The sequence below is a fragment of the Peromyscus leucopus genome, chromosome 9, assembly GCF_004664715.2.
Source record: "Peromyscus leucopus breed LL Stock chromosome 9, UCI_PerLeu_2.1, whole genome shotgun sequence".
NCBI lineage: Eukaryota > Metazoa > Chordata > Mammalia > Rodentia > Cricetidae > Peromyscus > Peromyscus leucopus.
The window spans coordinates 109,523,225-109,544,213 of record NC_051070.1 but is presented as its reverse complement, the minus strand read 5'-3'; the positions used below and the strand labels follow the sequence as shown (position 1 = coordinate 109,544,213).

At 42.6% G+C, this 20,989-nt stretch overlaps 1 protein-coding gene across 2 annotated transcripts in view; it reads left to right on the top strand.

Annotated features, from left to right (window-relative positions):
- The window catches only part of Nek4 (NIMA related kinase 4), a 49,631-nt gene extending 32,395 nt beyond the window's left edge, over positions 1-17,236 (top strand). For both annotated transcript variants that reach the window (XM_028891276.2, XM_028891275.2), the window contains exons 8-15: positions 787-939; positions 2,112-2,261; positions 2,708-2,774; positions 4,229-4,335; positions 7,055-7,143; positions 8,580-8,782; positions 10,976-11,109; positions 15,593-17,236. In XM_028891276.2, the coding sequence (XP_028747109.1) occupies positions 787-939; positions 2,112-2,261; positions 2,708-2,774; positions 4,229-4,335; positions 7,055-7,143; positions 8,580-8,782; positions 10,976-11,109; positions 15,593-15,685 (996 nt within the window). In that variant the 3' untranslated portion in view covers positions 15,686-17,236. The remainder of the gene's footprint in view (positions 1-786; positions 940-2,111; positions 2,262-2,707; positions 2,775-4,228; positions 4,336-7,054; positions 7,144-8,579; positions 8,783-10,975; positions 11,110-15,592) is intronic.
- The last annotated feature ends 3,753 nt before the right edge of the window (positions 17,237-20,989 follow it).

The following is a 20,989-nucleotide window of genomic DNA, read 5'->3' as shown; positions in this document are numbered from 1 at the left end:
GTGCTGGTGACTGAACCTAGGACATGAGACATGCTAGACCAGTATTCTACATTGAACTACACCCCAAACATTAGTCTTATATTTCTTTTGTTAGTTTATTTCTAAGCATTTATTTTTTATTTTTATTTTATGCACATTGGAGTTTTTTGCCATGGGTGTTCGGTCCGATGGCACTGGAGTTACAGACAGTTGTGAGCTGCCATGTGGGTGCTGAGAATTGAACCTGGGTCCTCTGGAAGAGCAGTCAGTGCTCTTAACCCCCGAGACATCTCTCCAGCCCCTATTTCTAAGCATTTTGTTAAAATAATTGCTTTTGTTTGAGACAAGAGAGTAAAAACCAGAACATAATTAAGGTCATCATTTCCTGTAAACATAAGCATTCATTTTGAAAAAGAGAATGCTTCCTTCTCACTTCCATTGTACAGTTAACATTATTTTTAAATTTATGTGATATGTAGGTGTTTTACCTTCATGGATATCTGTGCACCAGGTGTGGTCAGTGCCCATGGAGGCCAGAAGAAGGTGTTGGATCCCCTGGAACTAGAGTTATGGATGGTTGTGAGCTGCCATGTAGGTGCTGGGAATTGAACCCAGGTCCTCTGGAAGAGCAGCCAGTGCTCTTAACTGCTAAACTATCTCTCTAGCCCTTCATTTTGCAATTGCAAAAGCAGGTATGGAGAGTCTGGCATCTGAAGTTCGAGGACTGTCCTGTGACTATGTGCATTTATTATTAATATATTATTATTATTATTCTTTAGTATGTGTTTCTTTCCTTTTTCTTTTAAGGATCAAGTTCCTGGTGGATGCATAATAGAAAAACAGGACAGCAGCATCCACCCAAGACTCCAGCCACACAACTCTGTGTCTGAACCTTCTGTGTCTCGACAACGAAGGCAGAGAAAAAGAGAACAGACTGACCATGGTCAGGCAAAGAGCCAGGTGAGCAATCTCTTTGCAGTGAGTCATTGTGCTGCTTGGGAGACAGGCTCTGGGAAGCTTGTCTTTTGTTTAGAATGATTAACAGTTGCCAAAAAGTACAGAAAAAAACGGAAAGAATGGAGCGAGAAGCTGGGTAAGGATAAGATGCTTCATACTCGTTTTCAAGTACCAGTGAGTTGGAAATATAGCAAAAATGAGTGGGTCATTTTGAAAGTTAAAGGAACAGGCTGTTTGGTTCCTTTGTGTTATGTTGCTGAACATGATTTTTCTTTTTATATATTTTCTTGACCATACATATTTTTTCTATGCAATGCTGGAAAATGAATCCAGGGTCTTGTGAATACTATATAGGCACTCTACCACTGAGCTGAATTCCTAACCCTTGATACCGCATTTATTAAAATATCTTCCATTGGGGCTGGAGAGTGGTTAAGAGCTTTGGCATTTCTTCCAGAGGTCCTGAGTTCAATTCCTAGCAATCACATGGTGGCTCACAACCATCTATAATGAGATCTGATGCCCTCTTCTGGCATGCAGATGTACATGCAGGCAGAACACCGTATACATAAAATAAATAAAGCTTAAAAAAAGAAGCTATGTCTTAAAATATATATGTATATGTATGTATGTATCTCTATATGGCTCTATATGGCTCTATGCATTCAGATACCCTGTCCCTAAGCTTCTTTGGTAGTCCCCCGCTTTCGGCAGAGTCTCTGTAACACAGGCAGGTCTTGAAACTGTGATTTTCTTGCCTCAGCCTCTCAGGTAGCTGGGATTATGGCCTGCACAACCAGGACTGGCTTTTTAAAATGTTGACATAGCACATTTGGTAGATTGCTTGTCTGGCATGCCTGTGGCCCTGGGTTCGGTTCCCTAGCATCAAGCAAACCAGGCATGGTGGCACAAACCTATGACCCCAAAATTTAGGATGTGTAAATACAATCAGAAATTCATACTCATTCTTGACTACATATAGTCAATTTGAGGGTAGCCTGGGGAAATGAGACCTTCCTTTGTCAAAAAAAAAAAAAAAAAAAAAAAAAATTAAGTGCTTTAAACTTTTTAAGGACAAATCAGTAATGAATGCATGGGGGACTTGGCAATGGGAAGTTTTAGAGATGACTGTATATGAAACTGATAATCTCCCCCCCCTCTTTAAATTACTTAAGTTCCAAGAGTCACCCCCTCGGCTTTTGCCTTCTCCCCCTGCTGTTGGAAAAGTGGATACCATTGCAACAAAACAAAATGATGAAAACCAAGGTAGACCTGTGGCTGAGTCTGTAGACAGTTCAAGGATCAGTTCAACATCATCGTCTAAGGTTTGTATGAATGTGTGCTGGGTTTAAAAATACTTCTTGTAAGTCAGTGTACAGTGTGGAGGTTCGTATTAAAATGTATTAGCCCCACCTTACCAATTCTAGAACGGACAGATTTGGGCCTTCACAGCATTGGCTTTGGCTGCAATGCATGTGGTCTGCACTTCCAAACAGAGCCACTTGCAATCATTTAAGGAGACTAAGTAGATTCTGAATATGAGAAGTATGAAAGTATTTTCTCGCTCATCCACAAATGAACCTCTTCCAGAAGCCAGGGCTGTGATCACTCTTTCATAGCTGTTACCCTTGTGTGGACTAAACTGCACATGCAAAGTGGTTTCTGCTCCGTGAGAGGCCGTGTGAGGCCATTAGCACTCCTGGATGCTATGTCATGCATTGCTACAGGGAAAGTGAGGAGAGACAGAAATAACCCTGTGACTGTCTTTCAGGATCGACCGTTGTCGGCCAGAGAGAGGAGGCGACTAAAGCAGTCACGGGAGGAGATGCTCCCCTCAGGTGATGCGGACGTCTTTATCTAGTTGGTTGTTGTGGCTGCTCAGAAGAATTGGCTCTGGTTGTTAGGTGTACAATCTTGGAAGCAGAATAATCCATTTGGGAAAAGGATTTGGAAGCGTTCTTGAAATTTCTTAGATAATCCTTATAAAGTATTGTAGAGTACTGACTCTTAACTGCGTATCAGAGAAAGAGGAGTAAAGTGAGAGGCAGGAGGTGGAGAGATGCTCTTGCAGAGGACCCAGGTTCAGATCGCAGCACCTACATGGCAGCTCACAACCATCTTTAACTTCAGTTCCAGGGCATCCAACACCTTCTTCTGACCTCCATGTGCATTAGAACACTCATACACATAAAATAAAAATTTTAAATCTAAAATTCTTAAACAAACAAATAAATAAATTTAAAAGAGAGAGAGGAAGCCAAAGTGTTTGAACTTTGAATCTCAGGCTGGAAATCAGGTGAATATTTACCATGTTTTCTCATCCATACTCTGTTGGTCAGGGAGCTACACTGGGCTAAGGAATGGAGGGTTTGGGTTTGTTTATTTGTTTGTGGTTTTGTTCTGTTTTGGTTTTCAAGACAGGGTTTCTCTGTGAAGTTTTGGTGCCTGTCCTGGATATCACTCTGTAGCCCAGGCTGGCCTCGAATTCACAGAGATCCGCCTGGCTCTGCCTCCCAAGTGCTGGGACTAAAGGCGTGCGCCACCACCGCCCAGCTCTATTTGTTTGTCTTTTGAGATATGATCTTACTATGTAAGCCTTGGTTGGCCTGGAACTTATGTAGACTAGGCTAGTCTTGAACTCAGAGATCCATCTGCCACTGCCTATTGAGTGTTGGAATTAAAGGTGTGTGGTACCTGGCTCTATGGATAATTCTATTTTTAAAATTGTTTTTAGATTTATTTTATGTGTTTTACTTGCATGTACATATGTAAGTCACTTGCATGCCTAGTGCCTACAGAGGCCAGAAGTCATTGGCTTCCCTGAAAGTGGAGTTATGGATGGCTGTGAGCCACCATGTGTGTGCTGGCAACAGAACTCAAGTCTCCTGCAAGAGCATCAAGTGCTCGTAACTGCTGAGCCATCTCTCCAGCCCCTCTGTGGGTCATTCTTACTACCATCATCTAAAAGTTGTCTTACCAGTTTTCCTTTATTAAAGGTGGCTGTGTCTCCAGCATTATGGTAAATGTGTTAAGGGCAGTTTCTTGTTTTGTATTTATAGTCATCCCCAAAGGTAGGTAGTGTTACCCTGTGGTTCTAGAAGGCTAAATAACTTGCCCAAGCTTCAAAGCTGGTAAACCCAGGACTAAATTTGGGCTAAAGTGACAGACACCGGAATGATGATGCAGTTACTCTGGCTGACTCTTCCTGTGGTGTCTTCTGTACTTGGTACAGAGTCCTCCTTAGCTGAGTCCAGCACACCACAAACAGCTGCTGGGGTGTTCATATTTTCAGGTCCTTCAGTTCGGAGAGCTCCAAATGCAGCGGAGCCAGTGAAGCCACAGAAAGAAGACCAACCTGTTCCTGCCCGACGATTCTCTCCTGACTGCAACATCACTCAGGTACATCACACACACCTGAGGGACATGGAGATGATGTGTCTATTCCTGGGAAACCTAATACAGTTAGCCTAACAGATGTCAGCATCATGTTTTAGGGGCATTGCTGACCAAGTTATTCCTTTTGGGAGACAGAGTCTCAGTAACTGAGGCCAACTTGGAACTTTCTGTGTAGCTGAGGGTGACCTCCAAATCCTCCTGTCTCTGTGTTCTAGGTGTCAAAAATACAGGCATACACTACCATACTCAGTTTTAATTTTAAGATTAAATTTATGTAAGATTAATTTTTTATGTAATGTAATTTTAAGATTAAATCTTGCTGTGTAGCCGAGGATGACCTTGAACTCATGATTCTCCTGTCTGGTATCTGTCTTAATGTTCTGGTGCTCTGAAGAGCCACCATGACTTTGACAGCTCTTATAAAGGAAAGCATTTAATCGGGGCTGGCTTACGATTTCAGAGTTCTAGCCCATTGCTGTCATGGTGGGGGCATGGTGGCCCACAGGCAGACGTGGTGCTGGAGAGTAACTGAGAGTTCTAACATCTAACATCTAACCCAGTGACACTCTTGCTTCAACAAGGCCACACCTACTCCATCAAGGCCACACCTCCCACTAGTGCCACTCAGTGTGACCAAGCATTCAAATCTGTGAGCTTATGGGGGCTGTTCTTAGTCCAACCACCAGTGTCCCAATTTCTGGGATTAAAGAAAGTGTGTGCCACTATGCCTAGCCCTCTTTTTCACGTTTGATCAGGAAAGGAACTCATGCCAGGTGGTGGTGGTGCACACCTTTAATCCCAGCACTTTGGAGGCAGAGACTAGTGGTTCTCTATGAGTTTGAAGCCAGCCTGGTCTACAGAGTGATTTCCAGGATAGCCAAAGTTACAGAGAAACCCTGTCTTGAAAAACCAGAAAACAAGGGCTGGAGAGATGGCTCAGAGGTTAAGAGCACTGACTGTTCTTCCAGAGGTCCTGAGTTCAATTCCCAGCACCCACATGGTGGCTCACAACCATCTGTAATGAGATCTGGCGCCCTCTTCTGTGTACATAATAAATAAATAAATATAAAAAAAAAAACCCAGAAAACAAAAACAGCCCCCCCAGTAAATAAATAAAAAAACAAAAGAACTCAAGTAATAATTTAAAAGGTTATGCTCAACTCATTGAAAGTATACATTTTAAAAATGTGTATGAGTGTTTTCCCTGTGTGTGTGTTTGTTCACTACATGTGTGCCTGGTGCCCTGGAGGCCAGAAGATCTCCTGGAACTGGAGTTACAGATGGTAGTGAGCCACCATGTGGGTGCTGGGAATGGCACCCAGTGCTCTTAATGGCTAGGTGACCTCTCCAGTCCCAAGGCTATGTATTTTCCAGGCATTCTTGTTAACAGTTGGAAGTTTAGTCGGAAGCCTTTCTTAGGGAGTTGTCTTGTTTTCTCTTTTTGATATTGGGGATTGAGCCTAGGGTCTCACACTGCCACTAAGGTATATTCCCTAGACCATGTTTCTACTTTTATTTTGAGACAGGGTTTTACAAACTCACTAGTTGATCTTATAGTCACTGTGTAGCCCAGGCTAAACTTGAGCTTGCAATCCTCCTGCCTCAGCCTCTGAAGTAGCTGAGATTACAGTCCTGTACCAGCAGGCCAGCTAAGATCGTCCGTTAGGCAACACTATTGGTCTATTTTTCTGAATCACTAAATATCCATCTTTATGGCCTGATTTTTGTTTTGTTTTGTTTTTGAGACAGGGTTTCTCTGTGTAGTTTTGGTGCCTGTCTTGGATCTCACTCTATAGACCAGGCTGGCCTCGAACTCAGAGACCCACCTGGCTCTGCCTCCTGAGTGATGAGATTAAAGGTGTGCGCCACCACCGCCCAACTTTATGGCCAGATTTTTAACTCAGTTGCTAATGATGAATCTCTAGTTTCCTGTTTGTGTCAGGTTATTTAAGGTTTTTGAGATAGGGTCTTCTCAAATTCACTATATAAAGCCTAGGCCAGCCTGGGGCTTACTGCAATTCTTCTGCCTAAATTTCCTGAGTGCTGGGATTAGATGTGAGCCACCAGCAACCTGGTGTACTGTTTACATATCTTTTAGTTACTTCACTAATTGACATCCGCACTTTATAAAGCTGTGAGGTTTGTGTGAATTATACTAGGTAACCTTGTATATAACTTTAACAATCTCACATAGTAGCAAGTGGGAATTGCCTGGACTAATGTGTCATTGTGTCTTGTTTAAAATGCCTGTGTTCCTTCTGGGGTAAGCCCCTCTGCCTGAGAACTGAATCACCAGAACAGCCATCCACTCTGCTCTGCAAAGGAAATACCTTCATAACTGAGACTGTGGTCTTGAAAGCTTCACCCTGGTGTTCCTCAGTCTTCAATTGTGAACTTCAGGAGTGAACTGTGACAGCATTTGAATAAACTCACTTTGTTTTATTTTTTGAGACAGGGTTTCTCTGTGTTATAGTCCTAGCTGTCCTGAAACTCACTCTGTAGACCAGGCTGGCTTGAACTCAGAGATCCACTTTCCTCTGCCTCCTGAGAGCTGGGATTAAAGGTGTACACCGCCACTGCCTGGCATTCATTTGAATAAATTAACTTCAAGTTTTCTGTGAGTTTCTCCTTTTTAATTACACAGAGGTACATTGTGTCTTGTGGCTGCACTTGAAACATTTTGAGTATTAATTCTGATTTTGTTCTTTCCAAACACTAATAGGAAAAGAGATTGATACATGGTCTATCTGAGGATGAGTTCAGTTCTTCTACAAGCTCAACTGATAAATCAGATGGGGATTCCAGAGAGGGGTAAGTTCTTGGTTTTCTGTCTCACTTCTGTTTGAACTGAGTCTAAAAAGTATCCCTACTGTGGTACTCATAACATTACACATGGTTCACGGTACATGCCGAGCTTAAAATGACCTCTTCTGTGAGAGGGAAGGAGGCATGGCTCAGTGGGAAGAAGGCCGGCTGCTCTTCCAGAGGGACGGCCGGGTCCCCTCCCCAGCACCCACACGGAGGCTAACAGTCCTCTGCCACCCCAGTTCTAGGCGACCCGAAGCCCTCTTCTTGCTTCCGTGAGCACTGAATGCATGTGGTGCATATACATGCAGGCAGGACACTACACACATAACTTGAGTTTTTAAATTTTAAAGCATTTATATCTTCTCTGGAAACTGTCATTTTCATTCCGAACTCTTACAGAGTCTACTCTTGGGCCTCCACGTTTGCCGTTGTCATTAGCGTTGGCTGTTACTTTCCTTAGAGCTTTCTGACACACACACACACACACACACACACACACACACACACACACACACACACAGAGCCCTTTGCCTTCTCTGGGATTCTTTTTTTGAGACAGGGTCTCACTGCTCTCTGAGGATTCTAAATAAATGTATTAGACTGCTTATAGATGGCCACAATCTCTGTGATGCTCGGATTAGTCTTCCAGAGTTTTCTTTGTTCTGTTGTCCATAGATTCTGTTGCTACGGAAGATTCGCGCTCACTCACTATCTGTGTCTAGTTCATTAGCCTCACTTGACACGTTGTGTTTTCATCTCTAAGAGTTGAACATAGGCCCATCGTGTGTCTTCATACTGTTCCCTTAGCATGTTCATGTTCTTCTCTCTGTAGCCACAGCAAACAGATCTCTAACAACCACTTCAGTGTCCTCGGCTACTCGTTCTTGGGTCACTTCTGGGCTTGTCTCTATAAATTTGATTTTTTTCCCCCTTCACAAGGGTGATCTCTCCTGCTTCTTTTCAGTTTGGAGTGGAGTGGAGCCTGTGAATTTTAGCTCTCTGAGGCTGATATTTCTGTTTTTCTGTGACTATTCTTGACTTTTTATATTTGTGTAAAATTAAGTCACTTGGAAATGGCTGTGTAGAATTTGTATGCAAAGTTGGGTTGTTTCTTTCTGACCTTCCTTTCTCAGATTCCTCTCACCTTCTGTTTGCAGTGGCTGTTGACCCCTGACCCTTGCTTCTGTTTTGAGATGCCTGTGGTCTGCCCTTGGGCTAGAACTGGACTCCTTCCAAAGCCACCTGTCGATTTGGTCCAGTCTTCATTGCCTTCCTGTGGCTGACTCTTGTACTTTACAGGATCATAGTTGCTGTGGAAGGGTCAGTCTGTCTGTCAGACGGCAAGCACATGGCATTTGCATCAGAGCTCCCTCAGGGTCATTTCACATCCAACTTTTGTCATGAAGTCAGGTGTATGCTAAGGAGTTTTCTCCCCCCAGGAAGAGTCACACAAATGAAATGAGTGACTTGGTGCAGCTGATGACTCAGACCCTCAAGCTGGACTCTAAAGAGAGCAGTGAAGATCTTCTGGTACTAAATCCGGTGTCAGAATTCAAACTTCATCGGAAGTACCGTGACACGCTGGTTCTGCATGGCAAGGCTGCGGAAGAGGCGGAGCTCCCCTGCGAAGAGCTGCCTTCAGGTGACTGCTTGAGTCTTTCACAGCAGAATAGCAAATCCTTTAGTGGAGAGCCAGGCTGATACTGTCACCTTTGTTTTTAACTTTTCATTTGGATAGCTACATAAAAGGTATATCTCACGTAGTCAGTAGATACATTCCAAAGTTTCATGAGAATTGATGTCTTTATATTTGGTTTATGAGGCGCTGGCTCAAGTAGCTCACTTTGACCTCAAACTTGCTCTGTCGCTGAGGACAGCTTCGAACCCCTGATCTTCTGGCCTCAGCCTCTCAAGGGCTAGAATTTGTGGATATGCGCATGTGAGTGTAGTGCCCATGGAGATTAGAAACTTTGGATTCCCAGAAGAGGTCCTCCTATTCTCAGAGCTAGAGTTACAGATGGTTGTGAGTCACATGATGTGGGTGCCAGGATTGAATTCAGGTCTCCTAGGAGAGCAACAGATACCCTTAACCACTGAGCCATTTCTCCAGCCTCTTGAAAATTGATTTTTAAAAATAAATGTAAATAATTCAATAAGCCTTATAGCATTGCATAAAATATTTGAAATTTTTAATGTGAATTTTTCTTCAAGTTAGACAATTATTAATTCTTCAAGTTACTTTTCTTAGATTTTGGAGATGTTAACATGAAGCTTAATGACTAATTTTTGTTGTTGTTGTTGTTATTTTGTTTTTGTTTTTATTTTTCAAGACAGGGTTTCTCCGTGTAGTTTTGGTGCTTGTCCTGGATCTCATTCTGTAGACCAGGCTGGCCTTGAACTCACAGAGATCCACCTGGCTCTGCCTCCCGAGTGCTAAATGACTAATTTTTAAGCATTAAAAAACTAGAGGTGAAACTTAGTGGTGGGCACTGAGCTAACATGCAAGACCCTGGGTTCCATTTATCCCTAGCACCTGAAAAAACAATTTTTTAAAGATTTATTTATTTATTTATTATGTATACAGTGAGTGTTCGGCCTCCAAAGGGCACCAGATCTCATTGTAGATGGTTGTGAGCCACCATGTGGTTGTTGGGAATTGAACTCAGGACCTCTGGAAGAACAGCCAGTGCTCTTAACCTCTGAGCCATACCTCCAGGCCCGAAAAACCAATTTTTTAAAAACTAAAGTATATGTAGGGGCTGGAGAAATGGCCCAGCAGTTTAGAGTACTGGCTGATCTTCCAGAGGACCTGGGTTTAATTTTCACCACCCATATCGCAGCTCATAACTGTCTGTAACTCCGATTCCAGGGGATCTGAGACCCTCTTCCGGTCTCTGTGGGTACTGCAGATGTGGTGCACAGACATACATGCAGGCAAACACCCATACACATAAAATCAATATGAATAATTTTTTTTTTAAGAAACTGAAGTATATAAATAAGTTAGAGTTACTCATGCCTATAATCACTGTACTTAGCCGGGTGAGGCAGGAGTATTACTTAGAATTTGCAGCTTGCTTGAGCTACAGACTAAGATCCTAACTCAAACAGAAATAAGTAACATGATAATAATGTAGACATAGTAAGGAAGTAGACACGAGACTACCTGAAGTGAGGAAAAGGGGCTAGTGACTGGTGGGGAGGTTTGGGGAGGTCATAGGAGGTAATTCTGATCAAAGTGCAATAATATATGCACATGTCATAATGAAACACAGTATTGTATGTCAGCTAACAAATTTCAAAAATAAACAGAAAGGGCTGGAGCGATTGCTCAGTGGTTAAGAGCACTGGCTGCTCTTCCAGAGTCCTGAATTCAAATTTCCAGCACCCACCTGGCAGCTCACAACCATCACTAGTGGATCTGATACCCTCTTCTGGTATAAAATTGTATGTGCGGATAGAGTACTCATTCTTAAAATAAATCTTTAAAAAAAATAATAAAATAAAACAGAAAAAGGTATACTTATTTATTTGTTGATACTTTGGGTTTTTTCTTTTGTGTTTTGTTTTGGAAACATGGTGTCTCTACACAGCCCCAGCTGTCCTGGAATTTATTATGTAGTCCAAGCTGGCCTTGAACTCACAGAGATCCACCAGCCTCTGCCTGGGCTGAAAGGTGTGCACCACCATGTCCAGCTCAGAGAAAGACATATCAATGAAATCATTAGGCCGGATTCTTGTTGAAGCGAAACTAGTTGCAGCAGGATTTGTAAAGACTGTATTGTTCTTGCTGTAGTGGTATTATTTTCCCTTATTTTTGTTGCTGCATTTTTAGCTATTATATCAGGTTCTGAGAAGATCAGGAGAATAGTCGAAGTCTTGAGAGCTGATGTAATCCAGGGCCTGGGGGTTCAGCTTCTCGAGCAGGTGTATGATATTTTGGAGGAGGAAGATGAATTGGAGAGAGAGGTAAGTGTCTTTAGCCGTGTCAAGCTGCTTGTGTTACAGGCTCTTAAGTATACATAATATACATAATTAAATGTATAATGTACCATGCGACTTGCTTATTTGAAGTATACATTTCAGTGATTATCCCTGTTCGGTTATCACCACAGTCAGTGTTTGGACATTTTCTCTGCTCCCCACAGAAACCTTAGGACATTAGCAGTGTTCCCAGTTGTTTCATTGTGACCCACAAGCAGTCACAATAGTTCTCTCTGCATATATTTACATATATTTCCTATTCTGGACAGTTTGTATAAAGGGAATCTCATACAAGAAGCCTTTGTGTTTTGCTTCTCTCCATGGAATATCTTGAAGAGTCATCCGTGTTATAACATGTACTAATATACCAGTCTTTTTCATGGCCAAATATATTATCCTATGAATTTTGTTTACTCATCAGCGGATGGATATTTGTGTGGTTTCCATTTTTTTTTTTTTTAACTCTGCTGAACACTCACGGGCAAGTTTTTGTGAGGCTTCACTTTTCTTGGATTTGTGCATTGCTCTAGGAGTGAAGTTGCTTGATTATACAATAGCTATATTGAAATGTTTGGGCAATTTCCAGAGTGTTCTCTAAAGTGACTATACCATTTTATATTCTCACTAGAAGTATAAGATAAGAAGTTCTAATTTCTCCACACCCTTGACAACCTTTGTTCCTGTCTGCTTGGTGATAGCCATTCCAGTGGGTATAAATATTCAGTGGGTATAAAATGGTGTCCATTGTAAGTTTGGTTTGTATTTCCCTGATGACTAATGATGTTGTGTGTATTTTCATATACTTTAAAAATTTGCATATTTTCCTTGGGGAAATGTTTATTTTAAACTTGGGCTATTAACCTTTAAGTTGTTGAGTTTTTATATATTCTGGATACAAGTCTTTCATCAGATGTAAGATTTGCAAATGGTTCTCCTAATGTATGGCGATATTTGATTCAATCCTTACACTATGAGCCTATATAGATTTTTTGTTTCTTTGTGAGTCAATCTTGGTAGGTTGTTCATTTCTAGGAATTTCTCAGTTTCAACTAGGTTATGAAGTTGGTTGCCATACAATCATTTATAGTTGTTAAAATATTTTTTATTTGTTTAGAGTTGAAAGTAATATCTCCATTTTAATTTCTAATTTTCATATTCTGAATCTTCTCTCTTGCTTATTAATCTGTTTAAAACTTTGTGAGGGGCTGGAGAGATGGCTTAATGGTTAAGAGCACTGACTGCTCTTCCAGAAGTCCTGAGTTCAATTCCCAGCACCCACAAGGCAGCTAACAACTGTCTGTAACTCCAAGATCTGACACCCTCACACAGACATACATGCAGGCAAAACACCAATATACATAAAATAAGAATAAATTATTTTTAAAAAATAAAACTTTGTGAGTTTTTAGTAGCACTTCCCTGCAGTCCCAGGTACTGAGAAGGCTGTGACAGGAGAGGTCACTTGGTTCCAAGTGTTTCAGACGGGCTGGGCGATATAAAGATCTGTCTGAGGAAGAGACAGGGAGAATGGGCAGCGGAGGTGGCGGTGGTCAGGGGGCATTTGGCTGGAGGAGGAGGAGAGGACTCAGGTGGTCGTTTCTGGTTTTCTTGGGATGCTGTGCTGTGCGGTCTGGGACAAAGGTTATTGACGCCCAATAGTTTTTAGTGTGGCTGCACCCACAGTCCAGTCTCGGTCCAATAGGCTATGCTGGGCAGAAGAGGAACTCTTGCTTCTTGGCTGAACTCGCCTGAGCTTTAGCTTCAGTTTTGCAGTAGAATGATAGACATGTTGATGTCCTGCTTCTTCCAGGAAGATAGCCTTTTACCTGGGAGCAAGGAGGCTGTTGCACGAATCCTAATTGGTCTTATAATAAAAACCCAGAGCCAGATATTGGGGTAAATACTGCAAGATCAAAAAGACAAAGGAACAATCCTCAGGCCGAAAGAGCAGCGAAATTCTGTCTCCATGGATCCTCAGACTGAATGCCTGAGTCTTAGCCGAAAGGGCCGAAATCCTGTCTCCTCCCACTTTATATTCCTTTCTCTGCCCAGCCATATCACATCCTGTCTCAACCTTCCCAGTGCTGGGATTAAAGGTGTGTGCCACCCCTGCCTGACCTCTATGGCTGCCTCTGCCCTCTGGTCTTCAGGCAAACTTTGTTAAGAGCACAAATGAGACAGACGGGTGGTAGTGGTGCATGGCACCAACACAATACAGAGAAACCCTGTCTCAAAAAAACCCAAAACAGTGTTTTTAGATTTCATTTTATGTGTGTGAATGTTCTGTTTGCGGGTTTGTCTCTGCACCACGTGCATGCCTAGTGCTCACCAAGGTCAAAAGAGGGTATTGGATCCCCCGAAGCTCGAGCTATGGACAGTTGTGAGCTGCCATGTGGGTGCTGAAAACTGAACCCAGATCCTCTGCGGGAACAAGTGCTGTTAACTGCTGAGTCACCTCTCCAACCCTCTATCTTTTTTAAAAATTACACTAATTTACTGTGTGTGCATGTGCGAATGCATGCATGCATGCACATACATACATGCACATACCATGACAAACGTGGAGAGTGAAGGACAGTTGGAGTTGGTTCTCTCCTTCCTGTGTGGTTTCTGGGCTCGCTGCAGCGCGGAGGTCCTCGGGCTGCAGCGGTGAGTGTCCTTACCCACTGAGCCTCTCACTAGCGCTTGAATGTATCCCACCACACACTCTATGCCTGCTCTCCAGCCTCCACATCGACCCTTTCAAGAGTGTAGACCACGTGTTCAATAACATAGCACTTGGAGCCGGGCAGTGGTGTACACCCTTAGTTCCAGCAGTTGGGAGGCAGAGTCAGATCTCTGAGTTTGAGGCCAGCCTGGTCTACAGAGCAAGACAGAGAAACCTAGTCTTAAAAAACCCAAAAAATAAAAATAAAATAACACGTGGTTTTGTATTTTTCTATTTTCTTCTGTTTCCTTTCTTTTCTGTCCTGGACAGGTCTCATGTAGCCTAGGCTGACCTCAGATCTGCTGTGTAGCTGAGGGTGACTTTGAACTTCTGATGCTCCTGCTTTCCCACCCCAAGTGCTGGGATTATAGGCATATGCTGCCAAACCCAGTTTATGCAGTGCTGGAGACCAAGGCCAGTGCTCCCTGTATGCTAGGCAAGACTAAGTCCTAGTCCAGCTACTGGGCTTCTCTAGGTTCTCATGAATAGTTTCACATTGTGTTTTTGATTGAGGGCCTTTGTTTTGTAACATAAACTGGCCTCAGATTGGGAGTCCCCATGCCCCTGCCTCCTGATGCTGTGACAGACATGGGCTACATTCTTAGCTAGGTTATTCTTTTTTTTTAATGGCAGGGTCTCATGTAGCCTAGGCTGTCTCAAATTCACTATGTAGGCTGGCCTTGAATGCTCAATCCTCCTGCCTCCACCTCCAGGTTGTGTATTTTTACGAGAATATCATCAAAGTGATGCTGTGTCTTCAGTGAATTCTATCAGAATGGGTATCACATCCATTCAACATACTAGGTGTTATTCTAAATTTCAGCAGATCTGTATGTATGCCATGCCTCTTGGGTTATTAGTCAGGTCTTGTAAGCCTCACCCTTTTCTGTTTTGAGACTGGGTCTCACTAAGTTACTTAGCTTGGCTTCAAACTCACTCAGGAAGGCCTTCAACTTGAGTAGATGGGATTCAGGTCTGGATTTGAAATTTCAAAAAAAAAAAAATTTTTTTTTAAGTTTTTTGAGACAGGGGAAGTTTCAAAATTGGATGTAGAAGTCAGCAACATGGCTCAGTGGGGACAAGCTCTTGCCATGTAAACGTGGAAGCAGAGGGCCAGGTCCACAGAACTGCTCTCTGACCTCCACTGTGCATGCACCACAGCATGTTTGAATTTACACAGTTGTACATAGATCTCACACACACACACACACAGTAATTGTATGTACACAGAACTGGTAGTATCCTCCATATGGCTTTCTCCTTGGTATTGTTAGAAGTCAGACAACAAGTTCAGGAGAATAGAAAAGTGAAGCAGTTTTTAATGTACAATTCAGCAGAAAAGGACAGAGCACAGAGCAAAGGCAAGCAGCTGGCCTGCTGATTTGGCACAAGACGGTGGTTTTTAAAGTTCCCAAACGAAGAAATGGCCAGCCCTTTTTGGGCTCCCTCTCAAATTCTCCCCCTTATTGGTTTAGCGTTCCTAATGAATAATCTGGGGCTTGAGGCTGCCCCCTTTCTGATGGCCGACTCTTGTAGCCAACTGCCTGCCACTCTCCACCTCGTGGACTTCTGTGACAAGCAGGTATCAGCCACCAGCTTGGGGCCCAGCCTCCTGCTTATCTGACATGGTGCCCTCTCAGGCACCTCCTACTGAAACGGACCTGTTCATTACAGTGTGATTCTCAGGAAAACCCTTGTTTTAAAGATCACAGGAATTCCTTTTCTCTTCTGTCCTGATTTTCTTGTCTGTTTCTCAAATAGGCACGATTACGGGAGCACATGGGCGACAAGTATACAGCTTACAGTGTGAAAGCTCGCCAGTTGAAGTTTTTTGAAGAAAATGTGAATTTTTGAGATTTGTTCTAACGTGCTGCCAGAACTAAAGACTGTTTTCAAAGATTTTTCATCTAAACAACAACAACAAACCTGTTTCAGTTGCTCAGAGGCCACTCAGCATCCTCCAGTCTCTCTTTGGGGTCTTCTTATTATATAACTTTAGACAGGGTTGCCTAATGTGAAACACGTTCACAGAAGAAAAAACTTTGAATATCATTTTATTTTTATGAAGAAAAATGTTCTATTTGTTACTGTTTACTGAGCCTTAAACCAACTTTATATCTAGTTTATTTTTTAAAGATATTAACTAGCTTGAAATGGGGCCAGAAAATGTTGGATTATATTGTACTGCAGTGATAATAGCAAGAAGAGAAAAAACTGACATCTCCTTTTACTTGCTCTTGTTTATAACCGTAGAGAGGAGTGATATTTACTCTCCACTGTCCACTCACTGTTCTGGGAATAGAGTTAAAGACCATGAAATTCTATGCTGCATTTGAACAGTTTTTTTTTTTTTCATTTAATCTGAACCTTAGTGGGGTTCAGTCTTCAGACTCTTAGAACTCTTGTTCAGTCTAAAGTGTAGCTTGTAACTCATTTCTTTTTTCCATCAGCAAAGACATCTCTTAAACATGAATTCTTCTTTCAACTAAGCAGTGTCTAAGGAAAGTCCAGGTCCTTAGTTCAGTTGGATATACGCAATGTCTGTCTTTATGTACAATAAAGTGTCAGTTGAGTTTCTGTATTTTAAATGTGTAACTGGACAGCTGGGTGCAGTGGTGCACACTTGAATCCTAGCATCTGAGAAACACAGGCAGGGGGGTCACAAGTTCAGTGCTAGCCTGGATGACAAAGTAAGTTCAAGGCCAGCTCATTCTGGAGACCCTCATCTCAAAAAAAAAAAAAAAAAAAAAGTCATAATTGTATATCACGTGTTACTTAGTAATGTCCATCTAGAAAGATTTTTATAAATAAAATACAAGTCTTTAGTAAATTTTCATTTTTAAGATCAATTTTCTGAGTGTGTGTGTGTGTGTGTGTGTGTGTGTGTGTGTGTGTGTGTTACGTACACATATGGATGTGTCACGTATGTGTAGGTGCCTGAAGAGGCCAGAAGAGGGTGTTGGATCCCCTGGACCCGGCTTTGCAGGTGGTTGTGAGCCACCTGCTGTGGGTGCTGGGAACTGAACCCAGGTTTTCTGGAAGAGCAGCCAGTGCTCTGGACCGCTGAGCCATCTCTCCAGCCTCTCACTGTTATATTTAAAGGACGGAAAATTACTCCAAATGTTGTTTGTTTTCTCAGACAGGGTCTCACTATGTAGCGCTGGCTGTCCTGGAACTCACTATGTAGACCAGGCTGGCCTCCAAGCACAGAGATCCACCTGCTTCTTAGTGCCGCGATTAAAGGCGTGCCCCACTGTGTCGGCTCCCAGTGTTGTCTGTAGGGAAAACCATTTTTCTTTGAGAATCATACACCGGTATTTTAATGAAATGGTCTCTGTTAGTCCCTTGTTTTTATTGTGCCAAGAGTTAAAAGTATTGAATAAAGTAAAACCTGTTGACCTTACAGTCTTCAAATCCAGGTCACAGCCTAGTCCCTGAGTCCTCGTTTTGCTCTGATGGGTTTATGAGAACAGCTTGAAGACCCACTGTCAGCTGGGTGTCAATCTGCGGCACCCAGCCAGCTTTCCTGGGCTGGCCATTGCTTTCTTTTCCTTCCTTTCCTTCCTTCCTTCATTCCTCCCTCCCTTCCTCCCTTTCCCCTTCTTCCCTTTCTTTCTTCCCCTTCCCTCCCTCTCTCCCTCTCTCCCTCCTTCCCTCCCTCCCTCCCTTCCTTTTGGTTTTCCGAGACAGGGTTTCTCTCTGTAGCTTTGTGCCTTTCTTGGAGCTCACTCTGTAGACCAGGCTGGTCTTGAACTCACAGAGATCCGCCTGCCTCTGCCTCCTGAGTGCTGGGATTAAAGGCGTGTGCCACCACCACCCAGCGAGCTGGTCATTTCTTAAAAGTTCTAGAACCCTACGTCTTTCTGGACAGTCTTATTTCTCACTTACTGGCATAAATGTATTACAATTACCTTCCTAGCTTTAAAGAAAAAATTCTCCCATTTAACAGAACCAAACCACTAAGCCAGGTGTGGTGGTGCGCACCTTTAATCCCAGTGCTTGGGAAGCAGATGCTGGAGCTCTTGGAGTTCTAGGCCAGCCTGGTTGTGTAGTGAGCTCCAGGCCCTGTCTCAAAAAAATAATGCCGTTTTCATATTTCCACATTGTTTTTAAAATTTTTTTCTCCATATTGTTATTTAAACATTCACTACGTTTCCATCTTCATTTTAAAATGTATCCTTGAGCCAGAGAAATGGCTAAGTAAGTACAAGTCTGATGGCCTGAGTTTGACCCCTTGGACCCACAAGGTTGAGAATTGACCTTGGCAAGCTGTCCTCTGACCTCCACATTCATGCTGTGGTTTACCTGCCTACACATAATACACAAATCAATGTACGTGTAATTAAAAAGCTAAGAGTCCACAGAGAGATGTCTCAGCAGCTGAGAATATACTACTCTTGCCAAGCACCCAGATTTGATTTTCAGCACCCTGACATCAGGTGGCTTATACCTGGGACCTGATGCCTTTGGCCTCTAGAGGCACCTGGACTCCTAATGCACACACCTCCATCCAGACACATGTACACAGTTAAGAGTAAAAAATCTCTCATATATATATATATATATATATATATATATATATATACTGCATTTTCTTACTGTTTTTCTATGTATCACTTTGATGTGATAATCCATTGACACTGGTTTCTAAAATATTAATTCTGATTCTTTCTCTAATTTTTGTTTTGTTTTGAGGCAGGGTTTCTGTCTGTGTAGTTTTGGTGCCTTCCTGGATCTCACTCTGTAGACCAGCCTGGCCTCGAACTTACAGAGATCCACCTGGCTCTGCCTCCCAAGTGCTGAGATTAAAGGCATGTGCCACCACCGCCTGGCACTTTCTTTAATTTTTTTTGTTTTGTTTGTTTTTTGAGACAGAATTTCTGGAAAGCCTTGGCTGTCCTGGAACTTGCTCAGTAGCCCAGGCTGGCCTCGAACTCACAGAGATCCACCTACCTCTGCCTCCCGAGTGCTGGGATTAAAGACATGTGCCACCACTGCCTGGCTGCAAAGTATTTTTTAAGACTCATGTATTTTATGTGTATTCTTATTTTCCCTGCATCAATGTCTGTGCACCACGTGCATGCCCTGTGCCCACAGAGGTCAAAAGAGGGAGCCGGATTCCCTGGAACTAGAATATTAGATGGTTGTGAGCCCCATGTGGGTGCCGGGGATTGAACCTGGTGGTCTTAACTGTGAAGCCATGTCTCCAACCCCTAATAATTCTTACGTTTTTCACCATTTACCCTACTTTCTCCCTTTGCCTAATACATCTTTGTTCTTGTTATCATCCTTGTTATTTCAAGACCTTGAAGTAAATAGATTTTTCCCCCTATGTACATTGGTGTTTTGCTTGCATGTATATCTGAGGGTGTTGAATTCCCTGGCATTGGGAGTTACAGTTGTGAGCTGCCATGTGGGTGCTGGGAATTAACCTGGGTCCTTGGGAAGAGCAGCCAGTGCTCTTAACCACTGAGCATCTCTCCAGCTCTCTTGATTTTTAACTCTATCTGATAGTTTCTAACTTTTGTTTCTTTTTTCTTTTTCTTTTCTTTTTTTTTTTTTTTTTTGGGACAGGGTTTCTCTGTGTAGTTTTGGTGCCTTCTTGGAACTCACTTTGTAGACCAGGCTGGCCTTGAACTCAGAGATCCACCTGCCTCTACCTCCTGAGTGCTGGAATTAAAAGTGTGCACCACCCCTGCCTGGCAGTTTCTCGATTTTCTCTTTCTTTTTCTTTGTTTCTTTTCTCTCTCTCTCTCTCTCTCTTCCTTTTTGTTTTTTTAAAGATTTATTATGTATACAGTGTTCTGCCTGCATGTATGCCTGAAGGCCAGAAGAGGGCACCAGATCTCATTACAGACGGTTGTGAGTCACCATGTGGTTGACAGAAATTGAACTCAGGACCTCTGGAAAAGCAGCCAGTGACCTTAACCTCTGAGCCATCTCTCTAACCCAGTTTCTAAGTTTTCAATCACATTTATTATACTTAACAATATGCCTCATCTCTGTCTTAATTTTCCTTTAAAAGAATCTTTTCTGGGTTTGTTGAATTAGGGTCTTTGCTGATGTTAAACTCATAATAAGGGAAGTCCTGAGAAATACAACACTGCTTTTAATAATTTTTCCACATCTACTCCTAATATGAGACCTTTAAGCACATTTTTCTTTTCAGTCCTTTGGAAATATTAAAAGGAATGTCCAGCTTTATAGTTAGGACTTTGGTCTCCCTCAAGCACACACGTTTAGTTTAAATGCCTAAATGCTCTTGTTTCAGAGGTGCCAAAGTGCTATTTTACTACAGATTCACATTGTAAGTTTCTCAGGGTGTTTGCTGTTAAGAACTTACTGCCCACCCTTCCCCTCTCCCAGGGCCTTGTTTTTATTCTTTCTCCTCACCTCAGGCTTGCTTCCTCCCTGGCCTGTTGGCTAGGTTGGCCACCATGGGTTTGGGGCTCCAGCATAATGGGATGGAGGCACCCAGATACGTCTGGGTAGGCTGGGCTCTCAGTCCTGCCCATAGCCACCTGGCTGTGGAGTCTGATGGCTTCCTGGGGGTCTCTAAGCCTGAAACCTCTTCCTCTCCAACAATCAGGATTATTTAAAAATTAAATAAAGTTTTAAAAAGAACTGTGTGTGTGTGTGGGGGGGTGGTGTCTTGTGAAATGGTTCTGCTGGCAAAAGCTTTTGCTGAAGACTAACAACCCGAGTTCAGTCCCTGGGACCTACACAGAAGGAAAGAACTGACTCCCGCATCTGTTCTCTGATCTCTACATGTGGGCCCACACACAATACATACAAATAAATGTTCAAAATGAAAAACAAAAAACAGTGGAAGAGAGCCAAAGAGGTTGTTGATACTGCTCAGCTGGTAAAAGCATCGACAATCTGAGTTCCAGCTCCAGGACCTAGATGGTGTAAAGAGATAACCAATGCCTGCAAACTGTCTTCTGACCTCAACATGCACACACATGAAATAAAACTTTTAAAAAAGTGTGAATTTAAAAACATCTACGAACTTGCAGTGACAGAAAAAGATGATGCTTAATGTTTTCTAAACATAAACATCTAACTTAGGCTTCTTATACAAGTTTTGCAAAATAACCAACTGAAGTTCAGACACAGAACTGCACCATGAGTTTTAATTGATAGCATTTGAGCTAG